This window comes from Mus caroli, chromosome 10 (assembly GCF_900094665.2).
Source record: "Mus caroli chromosome 10, CAROLI_EIJ_v1.1, whole genome shotgun sequence".
In the NCBI taxonomy this organism is placed as follows: domain Eukaryota; kingdom Metazoa; phylum Chordata; class Mammalia; order Rodentia; family Muridae; genus Mus; species Mus caroli.
The window spans coordinates 86,551,324-86,574,170 of NC_034579.1; the positions used below are offsets into that span (position 1 = coordinate 86,551,324).

Here is a 22,847-nt window from a genome sequence, read left to right on the forward strand (position 1 = left end):
GAAGGAAGGAAGGAAGGAAGGAAGGAAGAAAGAAAGAAAGAAAGAAAGAAAGAAAGAAAGAAAGAAAGAAAGAAAGAAAGAAAGAAAGGCAAATGATAACAGACCTTAGAGTTCCCAGCCACGTAATATCTAAATTTTAATACATGCATCTACAAGTAAGTGATCCAATCAGAGCTTTAAAAAAGATTATGGAAAAACTACAGATAATTCTTAAAATTAATATATTCAAGATATTCTGCTGGATGCAGCGGGATACAAAGGCGAAGAAACAGACCCTAGCTAAAATTTACAGAGAAAAATAGATGCACGGTAAAATCACACGCAAACAGCATCGGCTGGGAACACATGTCATTATGGCATATGCTGGGATCCTAGCGGTGGGAGAGCAATTCTTGCTGTAACGATACGGAGGGCTTACTAGAAGAGAGCTCCTGTGACCTGTGCCCTGAAAGAGCAGAAGGCCAATTTACCACTATTGTATGACTGAGGTCCTCCCTCCCCCCCAGCAACCATCAGTTGCCTATATCTCTTGGGGGAGGGGTGGGAACTCATAAGCTCCTCTCTGTTCCATGACAGAATGTTGTCAGACCTGTCTTGTGCAGACCTTGTGCAGGTAGCCAGTGCTGTCTTGAGTTCATGGGTGTTAACAGCCCTGTCATGCTCAGAAGACAGCTCTTCACAGTGCTCCCTCTCATCCTCCAGCTCTTACCTTCTTCCCTGATGCTCTTGTAGCCTTGAAAACAAGAGCCGGTACAGATATCCCACTGAACCCTGCATCCTCATAGTTGCTTACTCTCCGGACCTCCATCACTTACCCCTCCCATATCCATATAGGAATCCTTAATGAACTATAGCAAGCCACAGACAGATGAAAAAAACTCCATGAAAGTAGGAGGGGACTTGGTGAGAAGAGGGAATCCAATGGGAGCAGAAATATGGTGAGGGAATGTGGAGGAAGAGACAATGAAAGGACATAACACACATTCTATAATGCAATTATACATATATAATTGTATACAGTTACATTAAGATACAATGAAGAATAGATTGAAAAAATAAAAACAAACAAGCAAAAAGGAGAAGAAGAATTTGAACTGATCGAGAATGGACCCAAGGGCAGGGGTGAGATGAGGCACCTGAGCTACAGGCTGTGGACATTCAAGGAGCACAGAGGGCTGATGTGGTCTTTTCTGCAGGAAGGATGGAAGTGTGAGACATGAAAAATAAGCTGTCCATGACAAACAGCTCACATAAAAGTCAGGAATCTGAGTCCAAACCATGGGAAGTTAGTTAGGAGGAGACGGAAGGAATATCGATACAGATTGCCTTAAAAATGTAATCCTGACCACTGTTGAAAGGTTCGCTGACCTGGGAAGCAACAACAGGAAGAAAAACCAGCCAGGAGACTGCAGGCACCATGTGAGCTTTATAAAGGTCAGCATCACAGACTAAGAGAAATGGAGGAGAGGGCAGGAGGCCCAGCATTGATCACTGCACCCGATGGCCCTCTAGGTTCTGGTCCACACTTCCACACAAAGGGGACCATGCCTCTCCACTCTCCTGCACTACTCTAGTTTATTATACACCTGTACTTCTCACTGGATTCTTGACTTGTTAAAAGTATGCCTTCTCGCTATAAAAGGTTTTGGTAACGGCCACGATGGGTTACTGCCATGATTTCATCAAGAGCCATCAATGAAAATGGCTTTGTGTGTACCATTCACCATCACAGTGACAGATGAAGAGCGCAGTGTTTCTGATAGATGCCTTCTACTGCCTGTCTCAACATTTATCAAACGGGAATTTAGCCTCAGCGAGGCCATGTTGCTCAGACTGTAGTGGACACCACATTCACACATTGTGGAACTGGCTGACTTGAAACCGGAGCCCTGAACACCTCATGTGACCTTGTTGCCACAGACTTGGAGAAAGCGCTCAGCTCAGCATTCCTAGCCAGAGGTGGTGTGAAGCTTGCTGCATCTGGTAGGTGTCACAGAGAGATGAGGTGATCCTTAGTCAGGCTTTGCCTTGTTCCTTTCAGAGAAACACACATGAGTTCAGAGACGGACCTCCGAGCAACTCCGACATGCTAAAGCTAATTCTCGTACTTAGTCCGAATCCTCGTCCTCTTTGACCTACAGTGAGATTTGAAAGGCTTCCTAACTTGTTCTCGGGCCTTGAAATCCCTGTTCCCACCTCTCTTGTCACCGTCATGGTCATCAAATTGTTGGGTGAATGCCATTCAAGCAGGCACATCTTTCAATTCCTCTCAACCCCAGACTGATTTCCACACAGCCCATTCCTACAGAGCAAAGTCCATTCACCATTTTCTTAGTCACCATCTGTGGACTGCTCCCCACAGGCCGTGGGGTGAAGTGGGAGTCAGAGATGAGCAAGACAACATACGGAGCTCTGTGTGTGTGTGTGTGTGTGTGTGTGTGTGTGTGCACGCGCACACATGTATTGGGGGCGGGGGAAGGGAGGAACAACAGAGTCCTCCCACACTGCCTGGTGAGGTCAGAGTGAGGAGCTCGTAAGTCCTCGTGTCCACCTCGCCCTCCAGCTTCACCTTCACGTCTCCCCAGAGCACCGCTACATATGTATTACTGTGCCCTAAATGTTTACAAATAACGGTTTCTCAGAAATGGAGAATGCTAAAGCCAGAGTGTGTGCATTTTCCTCTCCAGGCCTCCACGGCCAAGGTGCTTCTATATTTGGAACCTTTAATATACTAATTTCCATTCATTTATACTGTTCAGGCCCTCCATCAATACCTGCTGAAGTAACCTTATGCATTTTGGCAAATATATAGTGAGCTTCTTACATCTCCCTGTTCTTTTTTTTTATTATTATTTATTTATTTATTTATTTATTTATTTATTTTCAAGACAGGGTTTCTCTGTATAGCCCTGGCTGTCCTGGAACTCACTCTCTAGATCAGGTTGGCCTCGAACTCAGAGATCTGCCTGCCTCTGCCTCTGCCTCCTGAGTGCTGGGATTAAAGGTGTGTGCCACCACAGCCCAGCACATCTACCTATTCTTATTCCAAATAATCTGCTTACATCGTAAAGTCAGCATGGTTTGGAGACCCTTTGATATATATATTTGTTGTTGTTGTTGTTGTTCTTGTTGTTGTTCCTTTGTTGGTTTCTTTTGTTGAGACAGAAGCTCATGTAGCCCAGGCTAGCCTTAACTCCCTGTGTAGCACAGGAGGACCTTTAACTTCTGATCCTCTTACCCTTACTTCCCGAGTGCTGGGAGCAGAGGCATGGACCAGTGAGCCCAGTTTTAGGTTGTGCTGGAGAATGAACACAGGGCTTCATTCATGCCAGGCAAGGGCTCTACTAACTGAGCTTCCTGCTTAGCCCCCTCCTATGCTGTAGTAGGCCAATTCTGCTTGCTGTGAATGGTGGAACAAGAGAAATCAGTCATTCTGAGCCAGTGCTCCTGTTAGAGGATCCAGAAGTGATCTGAACACCTGCCTTGGAGCGTCTCTAATCTGCCTTAAATTAACATCTGTGTCCCAAATTCCCTGGCTTATTCTAGACCTTAGGGACTTTGAAAGGGGGAATAATTAAAATAGAAATGAAAAAAAAAGAAGAAGAAAATAGAAGTAACTGAGAAGAAACAAAGGAATAAACAAAACCAATACCACACGTAGAATCCAAAGGCACATGGTTGTTTACATTCTTATAGGCAATTCCAACCAACAATACATAATATGTAATAGATATATCACATTATAGAAGCCAGGAACTCCTGCTCAATTCCAGACCAGAATCGATTTCTTCAAGTGTCCTAGTCAGCTTCTAATTAGCTGCAAGTGCGAATCACCATGACAACAAGTTTAGTTAATGAGATTTGATATAGACCAGAATGTAGTTTGTTTTTAAAGTGCTGCTTAGTATCGTGTAAGAAGGAAAACTATGTATTATCTCCATCTCTTATTAATAGGAACACTGTGAACAAATTCACTTGCCAATTCAACTCCAGGTAAACACAATTCCTTGTATTTGGTGATGTTCTTTCGCCTACAGAGCCAATGGGAACAGGACCATGCCTAAAACAAACTTTAAAGCCAAGGATACACTAAGTGAAGAAGACAAATGGAAAAGTACAGGGGATATAAAGGTTGAAGAGGATTGGTTCTGCTGTGGTTGACCCCAACGCACCAAATCAGAACATGAGAGCAAGTCACCGGCCTTCGCTCGGGAAACACCCATCCTCTGGATTCCTCCCTCCTCCCCCACAACCCGATTTATTCTTGACTTGTCTATGTTCACAGTCAACCTCTTGTCTCAGACATTTGTCTTTCTTATGATGAATTTTTCCAGGGTCAACTCTGGAAAGGCTGGTTCTATCCAAACAGCCTATCTTTGTATGAAAGGATTATTTATTTTAGAAATGAACATTGGTCCCAGAAAAGCATTAGCCATCTGACCTAGGAAGTAAAGAAGAGTGGCAGAACACAGTCTAGAGTCCTCGTTCACATGGTAGACATTTCCCACCTTGGACAATCAAAGGACAGTCATAGTATTCTAGACTATGTCTCAAAGATAGCACACAGATAAGCTTGTGACTAAAGAACTGTCATTTTAAGTGCACCACTACAAAAAATGATCTTGTGAGTTGAGAGGGCTGAGTCCTTCTGGAAAGCAGGCATGAGAAGGCAAGGTGCTCTTTGTGAAAGAAATGTATAATCTGTTTATCTCTACAAAATCTCCCGAGTTTGAGATACTGGGAGCCCTCTGACCTATGGGCAGATTTATTGTCACATACAGCTTATCGGTAAGCATCGTAATTCACATGGTCACATCTAAGGCCACTGAAAAAGGGTACACGACTAGCGTTCTAAGATGTCTGCTCCTTACAAATACTAGCAGAGAGTGCAGAGGGCTTAAATGCTGTGGCATTTTACAAAGGCTTTCTGGGCTCACCTGATAGACTCTTACATATGGGCTGTTAACTTGCATAATGAGAGAAACAGAGACTGAAAATACCAACAGGTCTACTCTGAAAATCTGCAAAGTTGCTAGTTCTTATGCATTCACGTAGTAAAAGCGCGTAGATGAGGTAAACGTGAAAACGAAGGGCCATGTAAGTATTATTTTTTAAGAATTAAAGAGGTTTAGTATTGGTAACTGGTTACATATTCACCTGGCCAAAAGACTTAAGAAAACAAAAGCCTGGGTGAAACTAAAGTTTCCTAGACTGAAATTAAAGAAAGGATCCGGAAAGCTTTTCAGAGAAGAGTGGCGAGGAAATAGCTCATAGTGCTACAGCCTCAGTCAGGTAAGCAACCAGGGAAGGGCTGGAAGCACACACACTACCTGGCTCTGAGAGCCACCTGGTTTAAATGACTATGGAAGGCCAGGAAGAAAATGGCACTGAGACAGGATGGGATCAGTTTGAGCTCTTGAGTCAAAAATCTATGAACACCTGAAAATTGGATATAATGAGTTGAAAATAGGGAAGCATAAAAAAACTTAGTCCAGAAAACCAAACACCCAAGAAAAGAACATAACCAAAGGTCTTTGTGCTCCAGCTTGTTGACACTTTTTACAGGCCCATAAAAATATGAACAATAGGTATGGTTTCCAATACATGTCATTATACAACAGTATTCAGAAGAGGAAAGGAAGGCAAGGGTTAGGAAGAAGTGGGTGATAAGTTTGCCATATTATAAAATAGCCAAACAGAAAATCAATAGCATCTAAGATCAACACAAGAAAACAATAACGACTCCTGACTGACATCAGCACCATTTGGAGAATATGTCTGAAGTTCTGACCTCCAAGTCAGTAGGGAGATCATTGGTACAGACAGCATAAGCCTTATTTGATGAACACAATGTTAGCTCAAGTGGCATGATGAAAACATGAAGGACAGGGGTGTGGTCTCCCCCACCCCCATTTCTTCTCTCACAGGATGCATGCTAAGGAGAAAGCATGGTTGGTAAAGCATTTGCCTTACAACCATGGTGTCTCAGTTAGGGTTTCTATTGCTGCAAAGAGACACCATGACCAAGGCAACTCTTACAAAGACAAACATTTGATTGGGGATGACTTAGAGTTTCAGAGGTTTAGTCCATTATCATCATAGCAGGAAGCATGTTAGCGTGCAGACAGACATGGTGCTGGAGAAGGAACTGAGAGTTCTACAACTTGACCTAAAGGCAGTCAGAAGGAGACTTTTTTTCTGCAGGCAGCCAGGAGGAGGCTCTGTTCCACACTGGGCAGAGCTTAAGCACTAGGAGACCTCAAAGCCCACCTACATGGTGATGCACTTCCTTCAACAAGACCACACCTATTCCAACAAGGTCACACCTCCTAATAGTGCCACTTCCCATTGACCAAGCATATTCAAACCACCACACATGGCTACCTGAGTCTGAGCCCCGGAACTCATAGAAAAAATAAAAAATAAAGAAATAAGATCCGGGTATTGTGGAACATGGTTGTAATTCCAGTGCTTGGGAAATAAAGACAGCCAATCTAGCCTAATTGGTGAACTCCAGGTTCAGTGAAATACCTTGCTGTGAAAAACCAGGTGGATGGCATTTTGCAGAATAATACTTGAGGGTGGCCTCTGGTCTCTAGGTGCACACACACATATATGCACATACTCCCACATACACAAGTGCATGTGAATACACATGTATGCACATGAGTTAGACCATATCTGGAAGCCCTAACAAAGAAAACAAGAACTTCTGTGATAGCGTACAATGGGATCCTTCTTAAAACTGCAAAAGTTCATTTCTAGTCATTCAGGAATATACTTACTTCCAAGTCTGTATCAATTGGTTTCTCTTCAGGTTCTACTGTCTCATAGATATTTTCCTCTGAAGTAACTTCAGGAACCGATGGTAAGGATATCTCGGCTATTTGTGCAAGATTAGATAGTTTCTGGTGAACTGCAATGACACTAAAAATAAAAAAACACACACATATATATGTATTCATATTAATTTGAAAATTCAAGAGGTGTACTGGTTTTAGACTCAATAAGATTTATGAATTAAGCTTTTATTTAAGAGTTAGGTGTCTGTATTCCCCAAATATCATCTACTCAATCATTCCTTCATTCCACAAACATGAGCAAAGAGACAGCAAAGAAACACACTCATAATGTTTATATCTATTTGTGTACTCAAGATAGTAGATGTTAAAACATGGAAAGGGCATAATGTCAGAAGATACCTACTCAAATTATTCCAAATATGAAAATACATATTTATATAGGCAAAGAAACCCCAGTTAATCAGCCAACAGGAGATTCACTCTTGTATAGATCTTGATGGCATGTTACGGCTGTCCAGCTGACACAAGGCAAAAACTATAACAAATCAGAACTTGAAAAGGCCAGGCAGTGTTTGCATACTTTAGAGGTGTGTGTGTGTGTGTGTGTGTGTGTGTGTGTGTGTGTTCTACCATGTTTGTCTGTGCATGTGACTGTGTGCATATGTGTGTCTGATTGTGTATCTATGCTGGTATATGTATCTCTGTATGTGTTTTTATGTCTATGTGTGTACATATGAATATGTGTGTCTGTGCCTGTGTGTATATCTATTTCAGTGTGTTTGTAACTTTGTGTGTTTGTGTGTGTGATGTGTTTGAGTGTGCATGCTGGGTGTGTTCTGCTATGTGTCTTTGTGTATCTCTGTGTGTCTCTGTGTGCATGTGTGTGTGAGTGTGTATCTATGTCTGTATATGTATCTCTGTGTGTTTGTGTATCTACGTGTTTATCTATGTCCATGTGTATCTATGTCTCTATACACATCTATGTGAATGTGTCTCTGAATCTCTCTGTGTGTGTGTGTGTGTGTGTGTGTGTGTGTGTGTGTGTGTGTGTGTGTGTTGGGGGGGCTGGTAGGGGCAGAGAGAGTTGAAGAAAATTGAGAAAGATGAAAAACAAGAGGCAAAGCAGAGGCAGAGAAGGCAGTGGCAATGCTGCTATAGAGGGACAATGTCAAGGGCTTAAGGTCACTGAAGACCGGATGCTCTGAGGGCAGAAGGACCAGTGCAGTGGAGGTCAAAGGCTTGTACTTGGAAGAGGCTCAGCAAGAGCACCTGCATGGCCCCTAAGTGACTCTACCCTGCAGGAACAGAATGAATATACATGGGTCTACTCAAGGAAGGACATTATTATGCAAAATGAGATGATGATCCAAGAGCAGAGTAGCCAAAGATTATACATAGAAACTTTAATTCTCCAATCTTCCACAGAGTCTCTACCTGTGACATGGAGTACTATTTGATTCTCTCCTTGATACTACATGCATACATACTATACATGTATGCACACACACACACACCATACACACACATACACACTCACACACACTCAAACTGTCAAGCAGAAATCAAATAGTAGTCCATGTCACATTTTATATACACATATTTTTTTTCATATTCAGTAAGCATCCTGTATTGCATTTTTCTGTTAAAAGGTAACAACTAAAACATAAAGATTGGTCATTAATTTTGTTTGGGAAACTTGCCCAGTACAAAAGTGGATACTATCCAGTTGTGCTGGGAGAGCTGTCTGTTGAGTTGCAGAGAGCAGGACTTGGTGAGTCCTAGTAGGCTCCTTCACAGGTAGGGAACCTACCAATATCCTGGTCCTTCCTTTATCCCTGAACCTTCCAGCAAGTCAGCTAGCATCCCCCGGGAGATTCTTCTCTGCCAAGACTGAACTAATTAAACCCACTACTTGTAACTCATAGAACATTTCTAAGGTGAGAACAGCATAACTGTATATGTTTAACTATAAAACAGTACGAAGGGAAGAGAATGTCCTAAAACCCATTCTTCATTCTTAAACCTAGAGAAAACATTCTTGTGTCTTTTCAAAAGCCACATAGGGCTGAGGGGCATCTCTGCAATAACATGCTTGCCTGGCATGTTCAAAGCTGTGTACTCTATCCTTAGCACCTCAAATGGATGCTTAGCTTTCTCTTATAATACTTGGGGTTGTACGAATAAATTAATCCTTGACAGTGGGTTTTAGGTTCGTCCTGATTATCCAGGGGCCATAATGCCTTGTTCAGAGTAAATGTCCAGAGTAGATGACTCTCTTAAGAGTGACCCAGTACCCAGCAAAGTCTGCTGAACTTTGCGGTGCGGGCCTGACCTCTCCCTAGGTTTTCTGCTGCCTTGCTTAGAAAGGATAGCATTAGGGATGCTAGTTGCCTACTTTGGGCTTGGCCCTCCTGATTACTAATGCTTTGACCCTCCTCTCTCTCCTGCCAGCTGTTGCTTCCCTCAGCTTACTCTCTTCACCTCTCTGTCCCCAGGGTGTTGCAGGTTGAACCGATGCTGCTGTGGATTCAAATGCTTAATACTGGCCCCAATCCGGTTGCAGTCTAGAGGAACACACTGTCTACTTATGCTAAACTGTGCCTGCCAAGGCTCTCTGACTGGTTACATAAAAGTGGCTGGCAGCCATCTACTGGGGAGAACAGAGGTAGGTAGGGCTTAGGTTTCCTGGAGATAGCAGGTAGGGACCACTGAGCATGAGGGTGTGGATTGGGGGTGGATAGAGAACCAGGAAATGGGCTAATAGAGAGAATCCAGCACAGACAGAACTACTATTGATGAGTAACTTGGGCAGCACATCTGGGAAATAGCCAGTCTAATGTAGAAAAATAATTTAGGGGTAATTACCCAGTAATTGCTCTAAAGCTGATTAAATAAATTGATAGGACTCTGTCTCAATTATTGGGGAGGGGGAGGCTGGCAGGGTCATAATAAGAATTAATAGGTTATTAAATATACAACAACACCACCAAGGCCAGTGTCCATTCCAGCTTTCACACTTTCTGTCTTGACCCCATAGGCAAGTATTCTGTAGGCATAATCCTGCCTGGGTTGTGTAGCTACCCAAGGCTCTACTCTTCCTAATGCTGGGCACTCTCTCTTTCTCTGCCAGGGACTGGAGGACAGGACCCAGTTGGAAGCAGAAACACAGATGAAGATGAAAAATGATGACGTGGGGTTTAAAGGTGGGGAGGGTGGGCAGACAACTTGATTCCTGTCCCAAAGGCTTAATGCCCACTTAGAATTAATCAGTACTTTTATTTGTAGATTCCTGAGAACATGTCTTTTGTTTTTCCCCTCTGTGGCTTTAAGTAAAACAATTGAAAGGTGCCTTCCCCAAGGAGAACTTAAGAAAGAAATAAGGAGGTACCAAAGAGAGGGGGCGTCCTCTCAGTTTTCTCTACCCCAGAAACTCTGGCTTTGCCTTCAATGAGTGAACAAGAGCTGACAGCCATCAGAACACATCAAACCGTCCTGAGTCAGGAGAGAGAGGCCACTCACTGAGATGAGCTCAGGGACAAGGGCTTGTCCCTGACTGAGTCATTTACTGCGATCATAAGCACAGCAGTTTTAAAAGAATTCTATTTTTAAATTAAATGTAATTAAAATTTTAAGAGAAGCCTCTCATTGGTGCCTCTCTACTCTGCAGGTTTTATCTTTATGTTCATCATGTGGTTCTGAAAAATAAAAAAAATTAAGCACCTGCAGTGTTTCAGGATTTACGAGGTATAAGTAAATTCCAATACCCTGATTTTGCTGCTTCGTATGCTGGTATATGGCATATGCTTAGCTTCCCCACTTTTCTTTTGCTTTAAGGGGAAAAGGGAGAAAAAAAAGGAAGACTATTGACTGAATAATTGGAGGTCTGCCGACTCTCGAGACAAGCTCCTGTTTTATTCTCTTTCATGAGAATGCCAAAATGTTCTGAGATCTGAAAAGCATGGAGCGAGAATGGGGCTCTCTGGGAGAAGCAGGGAGGCGGTGGGTCTCCATCCGCACAGCTTTCACCAGATGCCCAGTGGGGCAGAGACCAAGTACCAGAGACACCTGTGCTGGCAGCTTCCCTGCTCCTGTTCATCTGCCATGTTTGAGGTTAACAATCATCAGAGAGATAGGGAAGAGGATGTTACCACTCTCCTCTTATAGGGGGAGAAATGGAGGCAGAAGGAGCCCAGGGCAGTGAGCCATTGAGTTGAAGAACAATTAGCTAAGCTAAAACATTTCTTTTAAACCCCCAAACAAGGAACTTGGTAAAAGGAGAGGAAAACAGAAAATAAACAAACAATATTTAACAAGACAAAAAAAATTAGAGATCTTTCCTGCTTGATGGAAAGAGAAGAATAGGCATGGCCAAAGCAGAGGGTTTTTAATTTGGAAAACAATATAAAATATGGTTGGGTAGAAGAAAGGAAAGACCTACCCACAGACACATAGACACACACACAGAGAGAGAGAGAGAGAGAGAGAGAGAGAGAGAGAGAGAGAGAGAGAGAGAGACCCTCCCCACCCCCCCACACTTTTTACCCTAAATTAATTGGATTGTTTGGGGGATAGTTTCTTATTATGTCTAGATACTTATTCTCTGTCCTGTACATAGCTCTCTGAGTTTTTCTTAATCTGTAGGCTATCTCTCCACTCCTGTGACTGTTCTCATTGCTATTTGGAAGGCCTTTAATGTCACACAATCTCACTTTCCAGTTTTTGATGTTATTTCCTGAGCAACTGGAATCTTTTTTCAAAAGACTCTTGTCCTTTACCTACACTTGGAAATGTTAACCAGTGGTTTTCTCTGGTGGTTTTGGAGTTGATCCAATTTGACTTTTTTCAACAGGATGAGAGATGTGGATCAAGTTTCATTCTCTCTCATTCAAATATCCAGTCTTCCCAGTGCTAGTTGTTGAAGACCCTGCCTTTTCTGTATTACATGCTTTTGGCACCTCTGTCCAAACTCAGGTGACTCTATATCATGGTTTGAATATGCTTGGCCTAGAGAATGGCACTATTAGGAGGTGTGACCTTATTGGAGTAGGTGTGTCAGTGTGGACATGGGCTTGAAGACCCTCATCCTAGCTGCCTGAAAGCCAGTATTCTGCTAGCAGCCTTCAGATGAAGATGTAGAATTCCTCCTGCACCATGCCTGTCTGGATGCTGCCATGTTCCTGCCTTGATGATAATAGACTGAACCTCTGATCCTGTAAGCCGGCCCCAGTGAAATGCTGTCTTTATAAGAGTTGTCTTGGTCATGGTGTCTGTTCACAGTGGTTAAACCCTAACTAAGACACTCTAGCTTCCTTGGTTGAATTCTGGGTCTTCTCTTCCATTCCACTGATCCACACGGCTGCTTGTGCCAGGACCATGGCTCCATGGCATGACTTGAAGTCGGGTATTGTGATAACCTTTATCACTGATCTTCTGCTAAAAGTGCATATCAATTCCAGGGTTATTCTCCTTAAGTCTTTAGTATCTCCATTGTACAAGATCGCATTGTTTGTAGATGGGATAATTTGACTACTTTTCCCAATAGCATCCTCTCTTTTGTTTCTTCCTCTTGCTATAGTTCAGAGAACAGAGGACGGATTGAAAAAGAGAGGAATCCACATCCCTGTCTTGTGGATTTTAGGAGAAATACTTTGAGTGGGTATTTATTTTCCCCATTTAGTAGAGTATTAGCTATAAGTTTGTAGAATATAGCCTTTATTGTGTTGATATATTCCCTCCATCCCTAGCTTCTTTGAGGCTTTTACTATGAACGCATATCAGACAGAGAAATGACAGAGATCCAGAGACTTTGCCTGTGAGTCTGTAAACCTTCTGCCTTCTGGGAATTCTTTCCTTCCCTTACTACTATTTAGACTAAAGTTTTCTCCTCCTTCATCCCCAGCTGGCTTCCGGGGAATGGTATTTACTTGCCTCCTCAGTGGAATCCAGGAGGTACCAACGTACAGGCTGTTGCCAGTAGGAACTTTGATATCTAAAATCCTCAGGGGCTTCAGGTTATATGCATATAATAATAAAACCTAAAGAAACATAAAAGCACACAAAAACAGACATCAGAACCATAACCGAACATCCCACCATTATTCCTTATAGAAAAGGGTACCTTATTTTAACCACTTTTTCTGTAGAAAAGAAATATTGTGGTTTGTTTCCTTCCTTTCAATTCACTGTGAAGAGAAATGCATTAATTCGGTTATGGCAACACATCCGTGGAATCCTGGAACATGAAATGCAGAAGCAAGATAATTGGGAGTTCCTAGTCAGCCTAGACTATATAGTGAGTTCTAGAGACAACATCCTCACCTAGACAAAAATGTACAAATATAATGCCATGAAAATAAGTGCTATTTGGAGTAATGTTTTGCACTGCAAATATTTAAATTTCAGCATTTGCAGGGCCTCTTTAATAAGCACAGGTACCTAGTGAGCATACACCTCTACCTCCTATTACTTTCAGTAGATACACCTTCCCACTCAGTTGGGTTACCCACTCCCACACAGCCACACTCCTCTCTTCCCCATTTATTTCAACTCCACACAACTTCATAGGCCTGTTTAAGAGGAGGGATTCTCTTGGTGACTCATGCCCTAGGAATTTCCCCGTTGCTTGGATTTGGATAATTCTTAAGTGTCTACTCTATCCAAAATTAACAGTTGTGGATTCACAGAATGTGAATCCTTCACTTTAGAGATTAGAAAGCAGAAGCCTAGAGCTGACCATCAAACCTGACTAGTCAGGCACACGCACGCACGTATCTCTGCTTCCACACAAGTCAAAGGAAAGACTAAAGGGATATCTTTAAGATTTAAAGACAAAAAGACAAAAAAGAAAAGGGAGTGAAAGAGATGGGACTTAGCAGCACTTTGAAGAACAGAGAGCATCTGGGGGACTCAGAAGAGAGGGAAGGTTGCATCCTAAGTGTCTTCAAAGGGATCGCCAACATCAGGCATGACTTGAAAAGGTGAAAAATGCCCAAGATTAGAGAGCCAGACATCGTGAAGGCAAGGGCAGGTGGGACTGCAAATAGAAATGTGAGAGCTCCTCTCACCAGATCCCTTCCTCTGTCCAAGTGGGGAGATTGAATATGTGCTTTGACACTGCTTCTGGGTGAAAACTACACTCGGCACACTGCAAATGTTAAATCAGACTATCTATATTCATGGCCTTAGCTATGGGAGTTACGTGCTGGGGGAAATATTGGAGTTAATGTATTATGAATAAGAGATAGCTACATGCTCAACCACAACACAATGTGGGCACATTCTCTCTGGGATCACTGGCCAGTTAAAGAGAAAAAAAAAAAAAAAAACTCACTGACACTGGCAATTCAGCATCCTCCAATAAACTGCTAGATCTCCCTCCAGTCATCTTACAATAGAGCATCCATAAGACTGGCACTGTGTGTTTTCAGTTTCAGTGTGTCCCCAAACATAATCAGATAGCCAAAGGTCCACTGGAAAGGAAAGTGAAAGACAGAAACCAAAACTAACAGAAGAAAGGAACTCAGAGGATCAGACCTAAGATAGAACAGAAGAAATTATCAGTGATCATAACAAACCTTCAGAGAGAGAGAAAGAGAGAATGAGTCCCTGAAAAAAAAGAAGAGGGAGAGAGGACATGGCATTGGTGTGTCCATGGGCTGCTTAAGTGGGAAAAATAATGAGGATAAAATACATTGTCACAGCTAAGTAAGCAACAAGATATTTAAAGCGCAAAGATGAATCTGTCTCCCCCTGAAAAGTAAATCCTAAATTCAAGTCATAGGTAACAGTGAGAAAAGGGTAAGGAAGGTAAACTTTGAACTTAGTAGGCTCACTCTCTGAATAAAAGAACTTTAAGAGTGTACAGAAATAACCAGAGGGAAGACCCCGATAAGAGATGACAGCTCTACAGACTAAAAACATGATGTTCAAGTTGAGAAGTGTGTCATCGGTGTCCAGCAGAATGTATGGGAGGTTATACCAAGGCACACCATAGAATTTCATCACTCATAGGACAGAAGAAAGATCTCATAGCTTCCAGAGTCACAGAAAAAGACCCAGTATCCTATTCGGTATACATTCAAAGGCAAGCAAATCAGTCAATCAAAGCGATAACCGCACTCTGGTGGGTAACTAAGCACCATTCTCAACAGCTAGGATGTGGGCTCAACCTGTGACCATCAACATGTGAATGGGTAGAGAAAGCACACTCAAAATAGAACACTGTGCAGGCTTGAAAATGAAATCCTGACTGTTGGGCTGTAATTGAACCTAGAAGACAGAATGTGGAGTTAAACAAGCCAGATACAGCAACACAAACCCTGCCTGGCCTCACTCAGATGCTAGTTAAAGAATATATTTTGAGTTCAATATGAGGATACTTTTCATGAGTATTTAGAATAATGTAGCATAGGGACAGAAAGGAAATAACTGCTTGGGCAGGGAGAGTAGTAATAGGGGGTGGTACAGAGCGATGAGAAGGGACACTGATGTTGATTCAGAGTTTTATATGGGGAACAGTGTCAAAGTGGTTACAGTAGTACCTGTGCAACTCTGAGACCCTACTATGAGCATTGGCTTATAGATTGATGATCTGTTAGCTGTATTTTACTAAAACTGTTTGTGTCTGTCTCTCTGTGGAGTGGAGATGCATATGCCGATGTTCACATGAATATTGGGATGTGCACATGCATGTGGAAGTCAGAGGCTGACATTGGACACTTCCCTCAGTTGTTATTCACCTCCTTTTTGGAGACAGGGTCTCCTATTGAGCTTGAAGTTTGCCAGTGTGACTAGACCAACTAGCCAGTGAGCCCAGGCATCCTCCTATAAACCCACTTGTCCTCTGTCACACAAGAATTTTGTTTCAATTAAGGTCTTCATGTCTGTACATCAAACACTGTGCCAACCAGGCCAACTCTCTAGCTCTACTTTTTTTTTTTTTTTTTAGTTAAAAATACCAGTGTCAATATAAACAAATTCAAAATTATTTGTGAATACATGCATGACAGTACACATTTGTAACCCTGATTAATTAAAAAATTTCATTCTTTAATTCAAAGGGACTATTGAATAGACAAATACAAATAAATATATGTGATATGTATATATATGGAACATTAATAAATCATTTAAATTAAAATTTAAGAAAGAAAATCTATGTGCAAGTTGGCAGATATTTTTGTAACCTATTGAAGCACCGTGTGATAATAAAAATCTTATAATAACCATTCTATAAAAAGAAAGGAATGGGGGAGGGAAGAGAAGAGAGACCAGAAAAAGATGGGATCAGGTTTCTCAATAGGAATGGAAGCTTGGTAGAGATAATGAAGGGGTGCTGCCCATGTGTTAAATTATCTGGTTTATGTGAAATATAGAAAAATAGTTTTTATGAGATGATGAAATCTCCCTGAGAGATTTGGCCAAGACCACACACTGCCTTTTGCTGTTTGCTCTTGCTTTGTAAGTGTTGGCTATGACTTCAGGAGAAGAATTTAAGATTCTTGAGGACAAGAATATTCTCTTATGATTTGGGGCATTTTTTTTTCAGTATTTGTGCAATTAATATCATTGTGTCTCTGAACCTCTCAGCATTTCTGTTAAGGGCCACTGAAGTGTGGCCGTAAGTGTGTGAATGAGAAGTTTGCATTTAGGTGCAAATTCATATTCATGCCAATGATTTTCCTCTTCAGGCCAACACCTGCCTGCAGCTTCATACAGGTTGAAAGCCTTTTCTTCCTGAACTTGGCACAAACTGCTGCAGTCAGTGGATATGTGACAGTGTGAGATCAGAACATCACATCATTGAATCCCAAACAAACTTGTAGTTGTAATGAGTATGGACTAGTGTAAGCCTGTGCCTCCCCTACTTAGTACCTGTGGTGGTTTGAATACACTTGGCCCATATGGAGTGGCACCATTGGGAGGTGAGGCCTTGTTGAGGAAGTGTGTCACTGTGGGAATGGATGGGATTTGAGACCCTCCTGCTAGCTGACTGCAGGACAGTCTTCCCCCTTTTGCCTTTGGTACAAGATGTAGAACTTTCAGCAACTCCACCACCATACCTGCCTGGATGCTGCCATGCCTCCTGCCTTGATGATAATGGACTGAACCTGTAAGCTAGGCCCAATTAAATGTTGTCCTTTATAAAAGTTGCCTTGGTTAAGGTGTCTCTTCACAGCAATGGAAACCCTAATTAACTACCTTTGTGATCTTGAGCAAGTTCTTTAACCAGCCATGTTTCTGCCTCCTTGTCTGTAAACTGTAGACTCAACCATCTCATTCCTTGGGATTGGCTTATACTATATACCTAGTAGCTTTGGGACCTGTCAGCAGGAGGACCAAGATCTAGTTAACTGTTCAATCAAGACTTCAAATCCAGAGACAATGGAGTGGAAAGTCCTGGGCAATCACATGATGCCTGTAACACCACAGGTACTAACCACAGGAAGCCTAGCTCTTACCTTGCTATTCTTCTAGACTGAGCTGGTCTTGAATACACAGCCTAAGAATACCATAGCCCTTGTTAAAGGCATAAAGACCTCCAGAAAGGAACTTGGCTCCACGTCTCTTGTCCCCAAGCATGGCTTAAATCCTGTACTAATTGTGTACCTTGACGGTCCATTTCTATTCAAGGTTGTGCTTTCACTGGCCAGATGAAGTCTTCCTATTTAGTGTTCAGTGTCTGGCCTGATTAAAATTCTTGAGTATGGTCATGCTTATCTATTTTCAGTTTTCTATGATCTTAAGATATGGCCTTGGACTTTACAGCCACATATACTAACACAACAGTCTTTGAATCAATAGAGGAGACGAAATTAGGTCTTAGTATCTATAGCCACCCATCTAATTGTCCTACTTTGCTTGCTATTGCTATAATAAATATCATGACCAAAAGAAACTTGGAGAAGAAAGGGATTATTTGGCTTATACTTCAACATCATACTCTGTCATTGAGGGAACTCAAGCAGGAACTTGGAGGCAAGAGCTGAAACAGAGGAGTACTACTTACTGGCTTGCTCCCTGAAGCTTGTTCTCCTTGCTTTCTTAGACACCCCAGAATCATCTGGCCAGCAGTAGCACCAGCCATGGTAAGCTGGGCCCACACACATTAATTGTTAATCAAGAAAATGCCCTCCAAGACTTCCTCACAGGTCAATCTGATGGAGGCAATTTCTCAATTGACATTTCTTCTTCCCAAATGACTCCAGCTTGTATCAAGTTGACAACAAATGAACCAACACACCTTTGTCATTTGTCACTTGTCATTCCTAATGAATGTTTACCTTGAAGCTGATTCCCTTATCAACACAATTTGGAGCTCATCTGGAACCACAAAGTACAACTCTGCTTGCTAAAGGAGGATGAGGTAGGTTAAAGATCAAAACTTTCTGGTCCAACTTTAGACAAATCCAAGTCATCAAACCTCTGGCTCTGGGGACATGTTTTCATAGCTGCGCTGTGGTTGCATATCTGCCAGGAAGCAGCAATTTTTCACTATGTCTATAAAAACAGTATCTGGGAGGTTCCTTAGATTTATCTCTCTAATGGCCATTTAATTTTTGTCTCTATAAGGTACTAAACTGTTGAAGAATTACTTATTTTGTAACAAAAATATAAGAGGTTACTTTTGTGTGGTTCTCTTATGTTCTATTAAAGATTTTTTTGGTTCTGTTTGCTTGTTTGTTTGTTTCAGATAAGATAGTCTGATTTCTGCTTCCTATATTTAGGAAGTTAAGATATTCTAAGCAACAAACTTGAAACTACCTTTGAAGTTCATTACCTAGAGAAAGTTGTGTCTCTGAATTCTTAAGAAACAAACAAACAACAATAAAACCCTTCCTATTGGAATTCCACCTTATCCTGGGGTTTCTATTTATTGGCCCCAACATCCTTGCCTGGGATATCTGTGTCTAAATAGTCAGTAAATAGAAATGGATGGGGTGACATGAATCTATCATGGCATGCAAATGACCCTTATAGTTCCCGGAACATCTGAAGGGCTAAATCAGATATGTGATTTCATTTATCCTGTCTGAGACTTAAGAATACCTACAGACATCATCCAGGACTAAAAGTGGTTTCTTGCTTTCTTAGGCAGATATACTCTGGAGTTAGATGGCTCCAGTCTGTGTCCTTGCCACCTGACAGTCCTCCATTCTTGGTCTCAGTATTTTCTTCTATAAAATGGGGTTAAGGATCTCACCTACCTCATATACTTGCTGTCAAGTAAAAAGAAACAAATGGCTGTCATGCATCCAACTCTACCCAGAGCTAACTGTGACTACCATCTAGGGCACTGGTTCTCAATATTCTTAATGCAGCAACCTTTTAATACATTTCTTCCTGTTGTGCTGACCCCCCAACCATAAAATTATTTTTGTTGCTACTTCATAACTGTAATTCTGCTACTGTTATGAATCACAATGTAAATAGCTGTGTTTCCTGATGGTCTTTGAGAGGCCATGACGCACAGGTTGAAAACTACTGATCTAAGGTTTTCTTAGTCTCAGAACCCGACACCCATCTCTAGATCAACATGCAAACATAATTAATAGATGAATGCACAGAGACACCAGTATCTAAATCAATTAAACAACTGTCAGAAATACCTTCCAAAAAGTTAAGAATTTGGGATCTGAGAAGATCATCTAAGAAAATGTTTCTTAGGTTTTATCTTTTGTCAGCCACTACATCTTTTATCATGAAACACACACATACCTGAACACATGTTCACTGTTAAAGAAAAAAAAATGGACCCAAGGTAAGAGAAAGGAGAAAGCATGTTCTGCCTGTTTTCTTGTGTCTTGAGGAAAATTATCCACCTCAAATCACAATTTGCTGGTTGGGACTCTACATCTACCTTCCCACACCAGTTCATGAAGCCCTTGCTCACTGTCAGACATGACTGTTATGGACAAAGCCTTGTTACCTACCCTAATGATACCAGCATCTAATTCCCAGAGAATGGTTTCTGCCATCTGCCATCAACACAAGGACATCCAGATCATCCTGCACCCATCTGCCCTCCCAGTAACTGACATGACATAGAGATTTTACAATCTTGTGACATGAACACACACTTGATTTGAAAAGACTATTACTTAATTTGTTCCCCAACTATAAAACCTTCCCAACTCTCCATCTTTTATCCTTCTTGTCGGCTTTCCTGCAAGTAAGTACATTCTGATACCTGATGATCAACCCATCCATTCAATTTGTCTTTAACAACATATATCATGAAACAAAATTTTCACAGAACCTTTTTTACTTATAGACAATGTTTGCTTTCTTTAGCATGTGTCTTGTTTAGGAAGGAAAGTGAGGGTCCTTGTGTAAACACCTAGCATACACATAAAATCCTGGCATGGCTGCTTGTTCCTGGAGCCACAACATTAGAGGCGTGGCTACAGGTAGATTAAAGAGTTCACTAGCCAGCATCAGAAGAGGAAGACACTTGGTGCCATGTTTTGGTCTCTGTTCATGTAAATGCAATGTACATACACACACAGACAGACAGTGCTAATCATGCCTAATTGTATTGACTGTCCAACTTATTTGAAAATTACTATAGTAAATGTCCCAGAAGGATGTAGTAGATGTACTATTTTAAAAGTTCAGTCGAAAATCTGGCAAGGATTTGACTAGGAAAGGAGGGAACCAATGGTGTGGACAGACCTCCATAGTCATGGGCTCCACATTCATAGATTCAACCAATTACAGACAGAAAATATTTTTTGTTGTGTCTGCTGAACACACGGAAATTCGGTTTTGCTACTCCCTACATATCACAGAATAGCCACTATGCACAAGTCTTCATTGTGTTGGATGATATACCCAAAGCAGAAATGACTGAGAGTGCACACTGGGATGTAGGTCATATGTAAATATGTCATTTTGGGGAAGAGACTGGAGCATCCATGGATTTTGGCATCTTTGGAAAATCCTGGACCCAATCACCTGTTCAATAACAAAAGTTGGCTTACTGTTAAAAGGAAATACACAGCATCACGTATATCTGGGAAGTGATATGGCAAATCTCTCTTTTTGTCTGAATAGGGAAGCTATATAATTAGCCTGGTATAAGAAGAGGGAGGATGGAGGGGAAAAAATGGTGGGCCTAGGAGGTTTCTGATTTGACAGGGGTCACGTGAGTCAAGGAGGTGCAGAAGCTACCAGGGGCACTGCTGGAGGGGACAAAGCTCGTGTACTGAAGAGTGAGAAAGGAGACCAATGAAGAAGACAAAGAGCAAATGAAAACACCAGACAAGAAAAACCCCTTAGGCTAGCACTGTATGGGAAAGTGCCCGAGGCTCTTAGAGAAAGAAAGCATCAGAGGCATCGTAGGCTGGAAGGTTTCTCTGTAAGAGGTTATATTGACCAACTGTTCCACTCTTCAAATCGACTCATATTCAAGACTCCCCTAGAATCTGAATCACTACTCAATCTTGGTCATTAAGGGTCCCCTCTGCTGCTTCAGTGAAAGCATTCTAAGCCTTATCTCTGGGTGGGATATTTAACTCTTATCAGCCAGCACATACCATAGGTTCAGAATCCTTTAGAGGTTTGTCCAGGGGAGGAATATACCACTGAAAGCAAAGTTCTTTGTTTAAAGCTTGAACCGCCATTTCTGATGAGATTTCTGTGTAAGATGGGCAGACGGTGAGCTTTCCAGATAAGTCAGACTGCAGGGAGCTGTCCCGGTGAACCTAGGGAACAGTAACAAAGAGAAACCTCGTCAGTGTAGTTGCTGATAATGAGCTCGTTCAATATTTAAAGCAAATTAACTGGCTGCATTAAAAAAAAATTCTGGGAGTTGTCTCAGCTTATTTTATGACAGTAGACCTTCAAGCTACTCCTAGATTACCATAGAATAAATTCTCATATAATAAACGATGCTTTAAAACTCCACGAACTCAACAGATGTCTTTTACTTTAGTAAAACTTCCAGACTGGAAATACCCTGAAACTTACTGCTAAGGAATACCTACTACCAAGTTTCTACTTTACACACTGGTGAGGAAAGGTCCGGGGGCACCATTGGTTAGCACATGCTACTTGAAGAGTGTGTTTGTAACTCTTATGGACTTGATTTAGTGGTGGCAACATCTGCAAAATAAGACACTTTTTTTCCCCCTGAAGTCCAATTCTCCCCTTCCTTCCTTCCTTCCTTCCTTCCTTCCTTCCTTCCTTCCTTCCTTCCTTCCTTCCTTCCTTCCTTCTTTAAATGCACATGGCTGGTTTGTAAGTCCAACTCCTCAATGGGATCTAGGTCTAGCTTCTCTCTGGGAACTCGGTCACTGGGCCAGGAACACAAATGTAAAAACAAAACAAAACAAAACAAAACAAAAACGCATCCACTGTTTCAAGAGTTGTTGAGGTAACCGAGGGGACAGAAGAAGACAATGATGGGCTACAAAACAACTGGTCGGCCAGGGAGAGAGCAAATACAGACATAGTACTCCGACTCTGAAAACAGCCACGAGTGGGTGGAAAATGATTTTCAAAGTTAACCTCCTCTTGCTTTCGAGATCACAGTACAGTCTTTGGGAAGCAGTGTCCCTGCTCCTGTCTCCCTGTTGACATCCAAAGCTTCCCGGGGGTTGATGACCAAGGGAAGACATCACCACCTAAAGGAAGCGATGGATGCCTCTGCCCCTCCCATTAGGCCTGAGCTTATTCAGACTGACTGTGAGTCCAAGCCTTTGAAATACAAGCAGAAATGGGAAAGACAGACCTTTTAATCTGTCACCTGAGAAAAGGAGAAAAGATGTTTTTGACTGAAAGGTAATACTGAATAGGAAACTTTCTCAAATGATCTAGAAACTATCAAAAAATTAAAACAAAACAGTATTGGTGCAAAAACAAACAACTCTGTATAATGAAGAGTGATTTCAAATTCAGCACTTCATGACTGGGTAAAGAATTGCTTTTAAAAAATTGAGTTTCTTTTTCTTTTCTTTTTTTTTTCTTTCTTTTTTTTTTTTTTTTTTTTTTTAGACAGGGCTTCTTTTCTTAACTCTGGCTGTCCTAGAACTCTATCTCTGT

General features: G+C 41.7%; 1 protein-coding gene across 1 annotated transcript in view; it reads right to left on the reverse strand.

The window, feature by feature from the left end:
- Positions 1-22,847, reverse strand: part of Cfap54 (cilia and flagella associated protein 54) — a 284,397-nt gene that overhangs the window by 25,704 nt on the left and 235,846 nt on the right. Inside the window, exons 64-66 of the mRNA XM_021174289.2 lie at positions 21,341-21,508; positions 12,732-12,838; positions 6,786-6,927 (exon numbers count right to left, since the gene is read on the reverse strand). Of these exons, the coding sequence (XP_021029948.1) occupies positions 6,786-6,927; positions 12,732-12,838; positions 21,341-21,508 (417 nt within the window). The remainder of the gene's footprint in view (positions 1-6,785; positions 6,928-12,731; positions 12,839-21,340; positions 21,509-22,847) is intronic.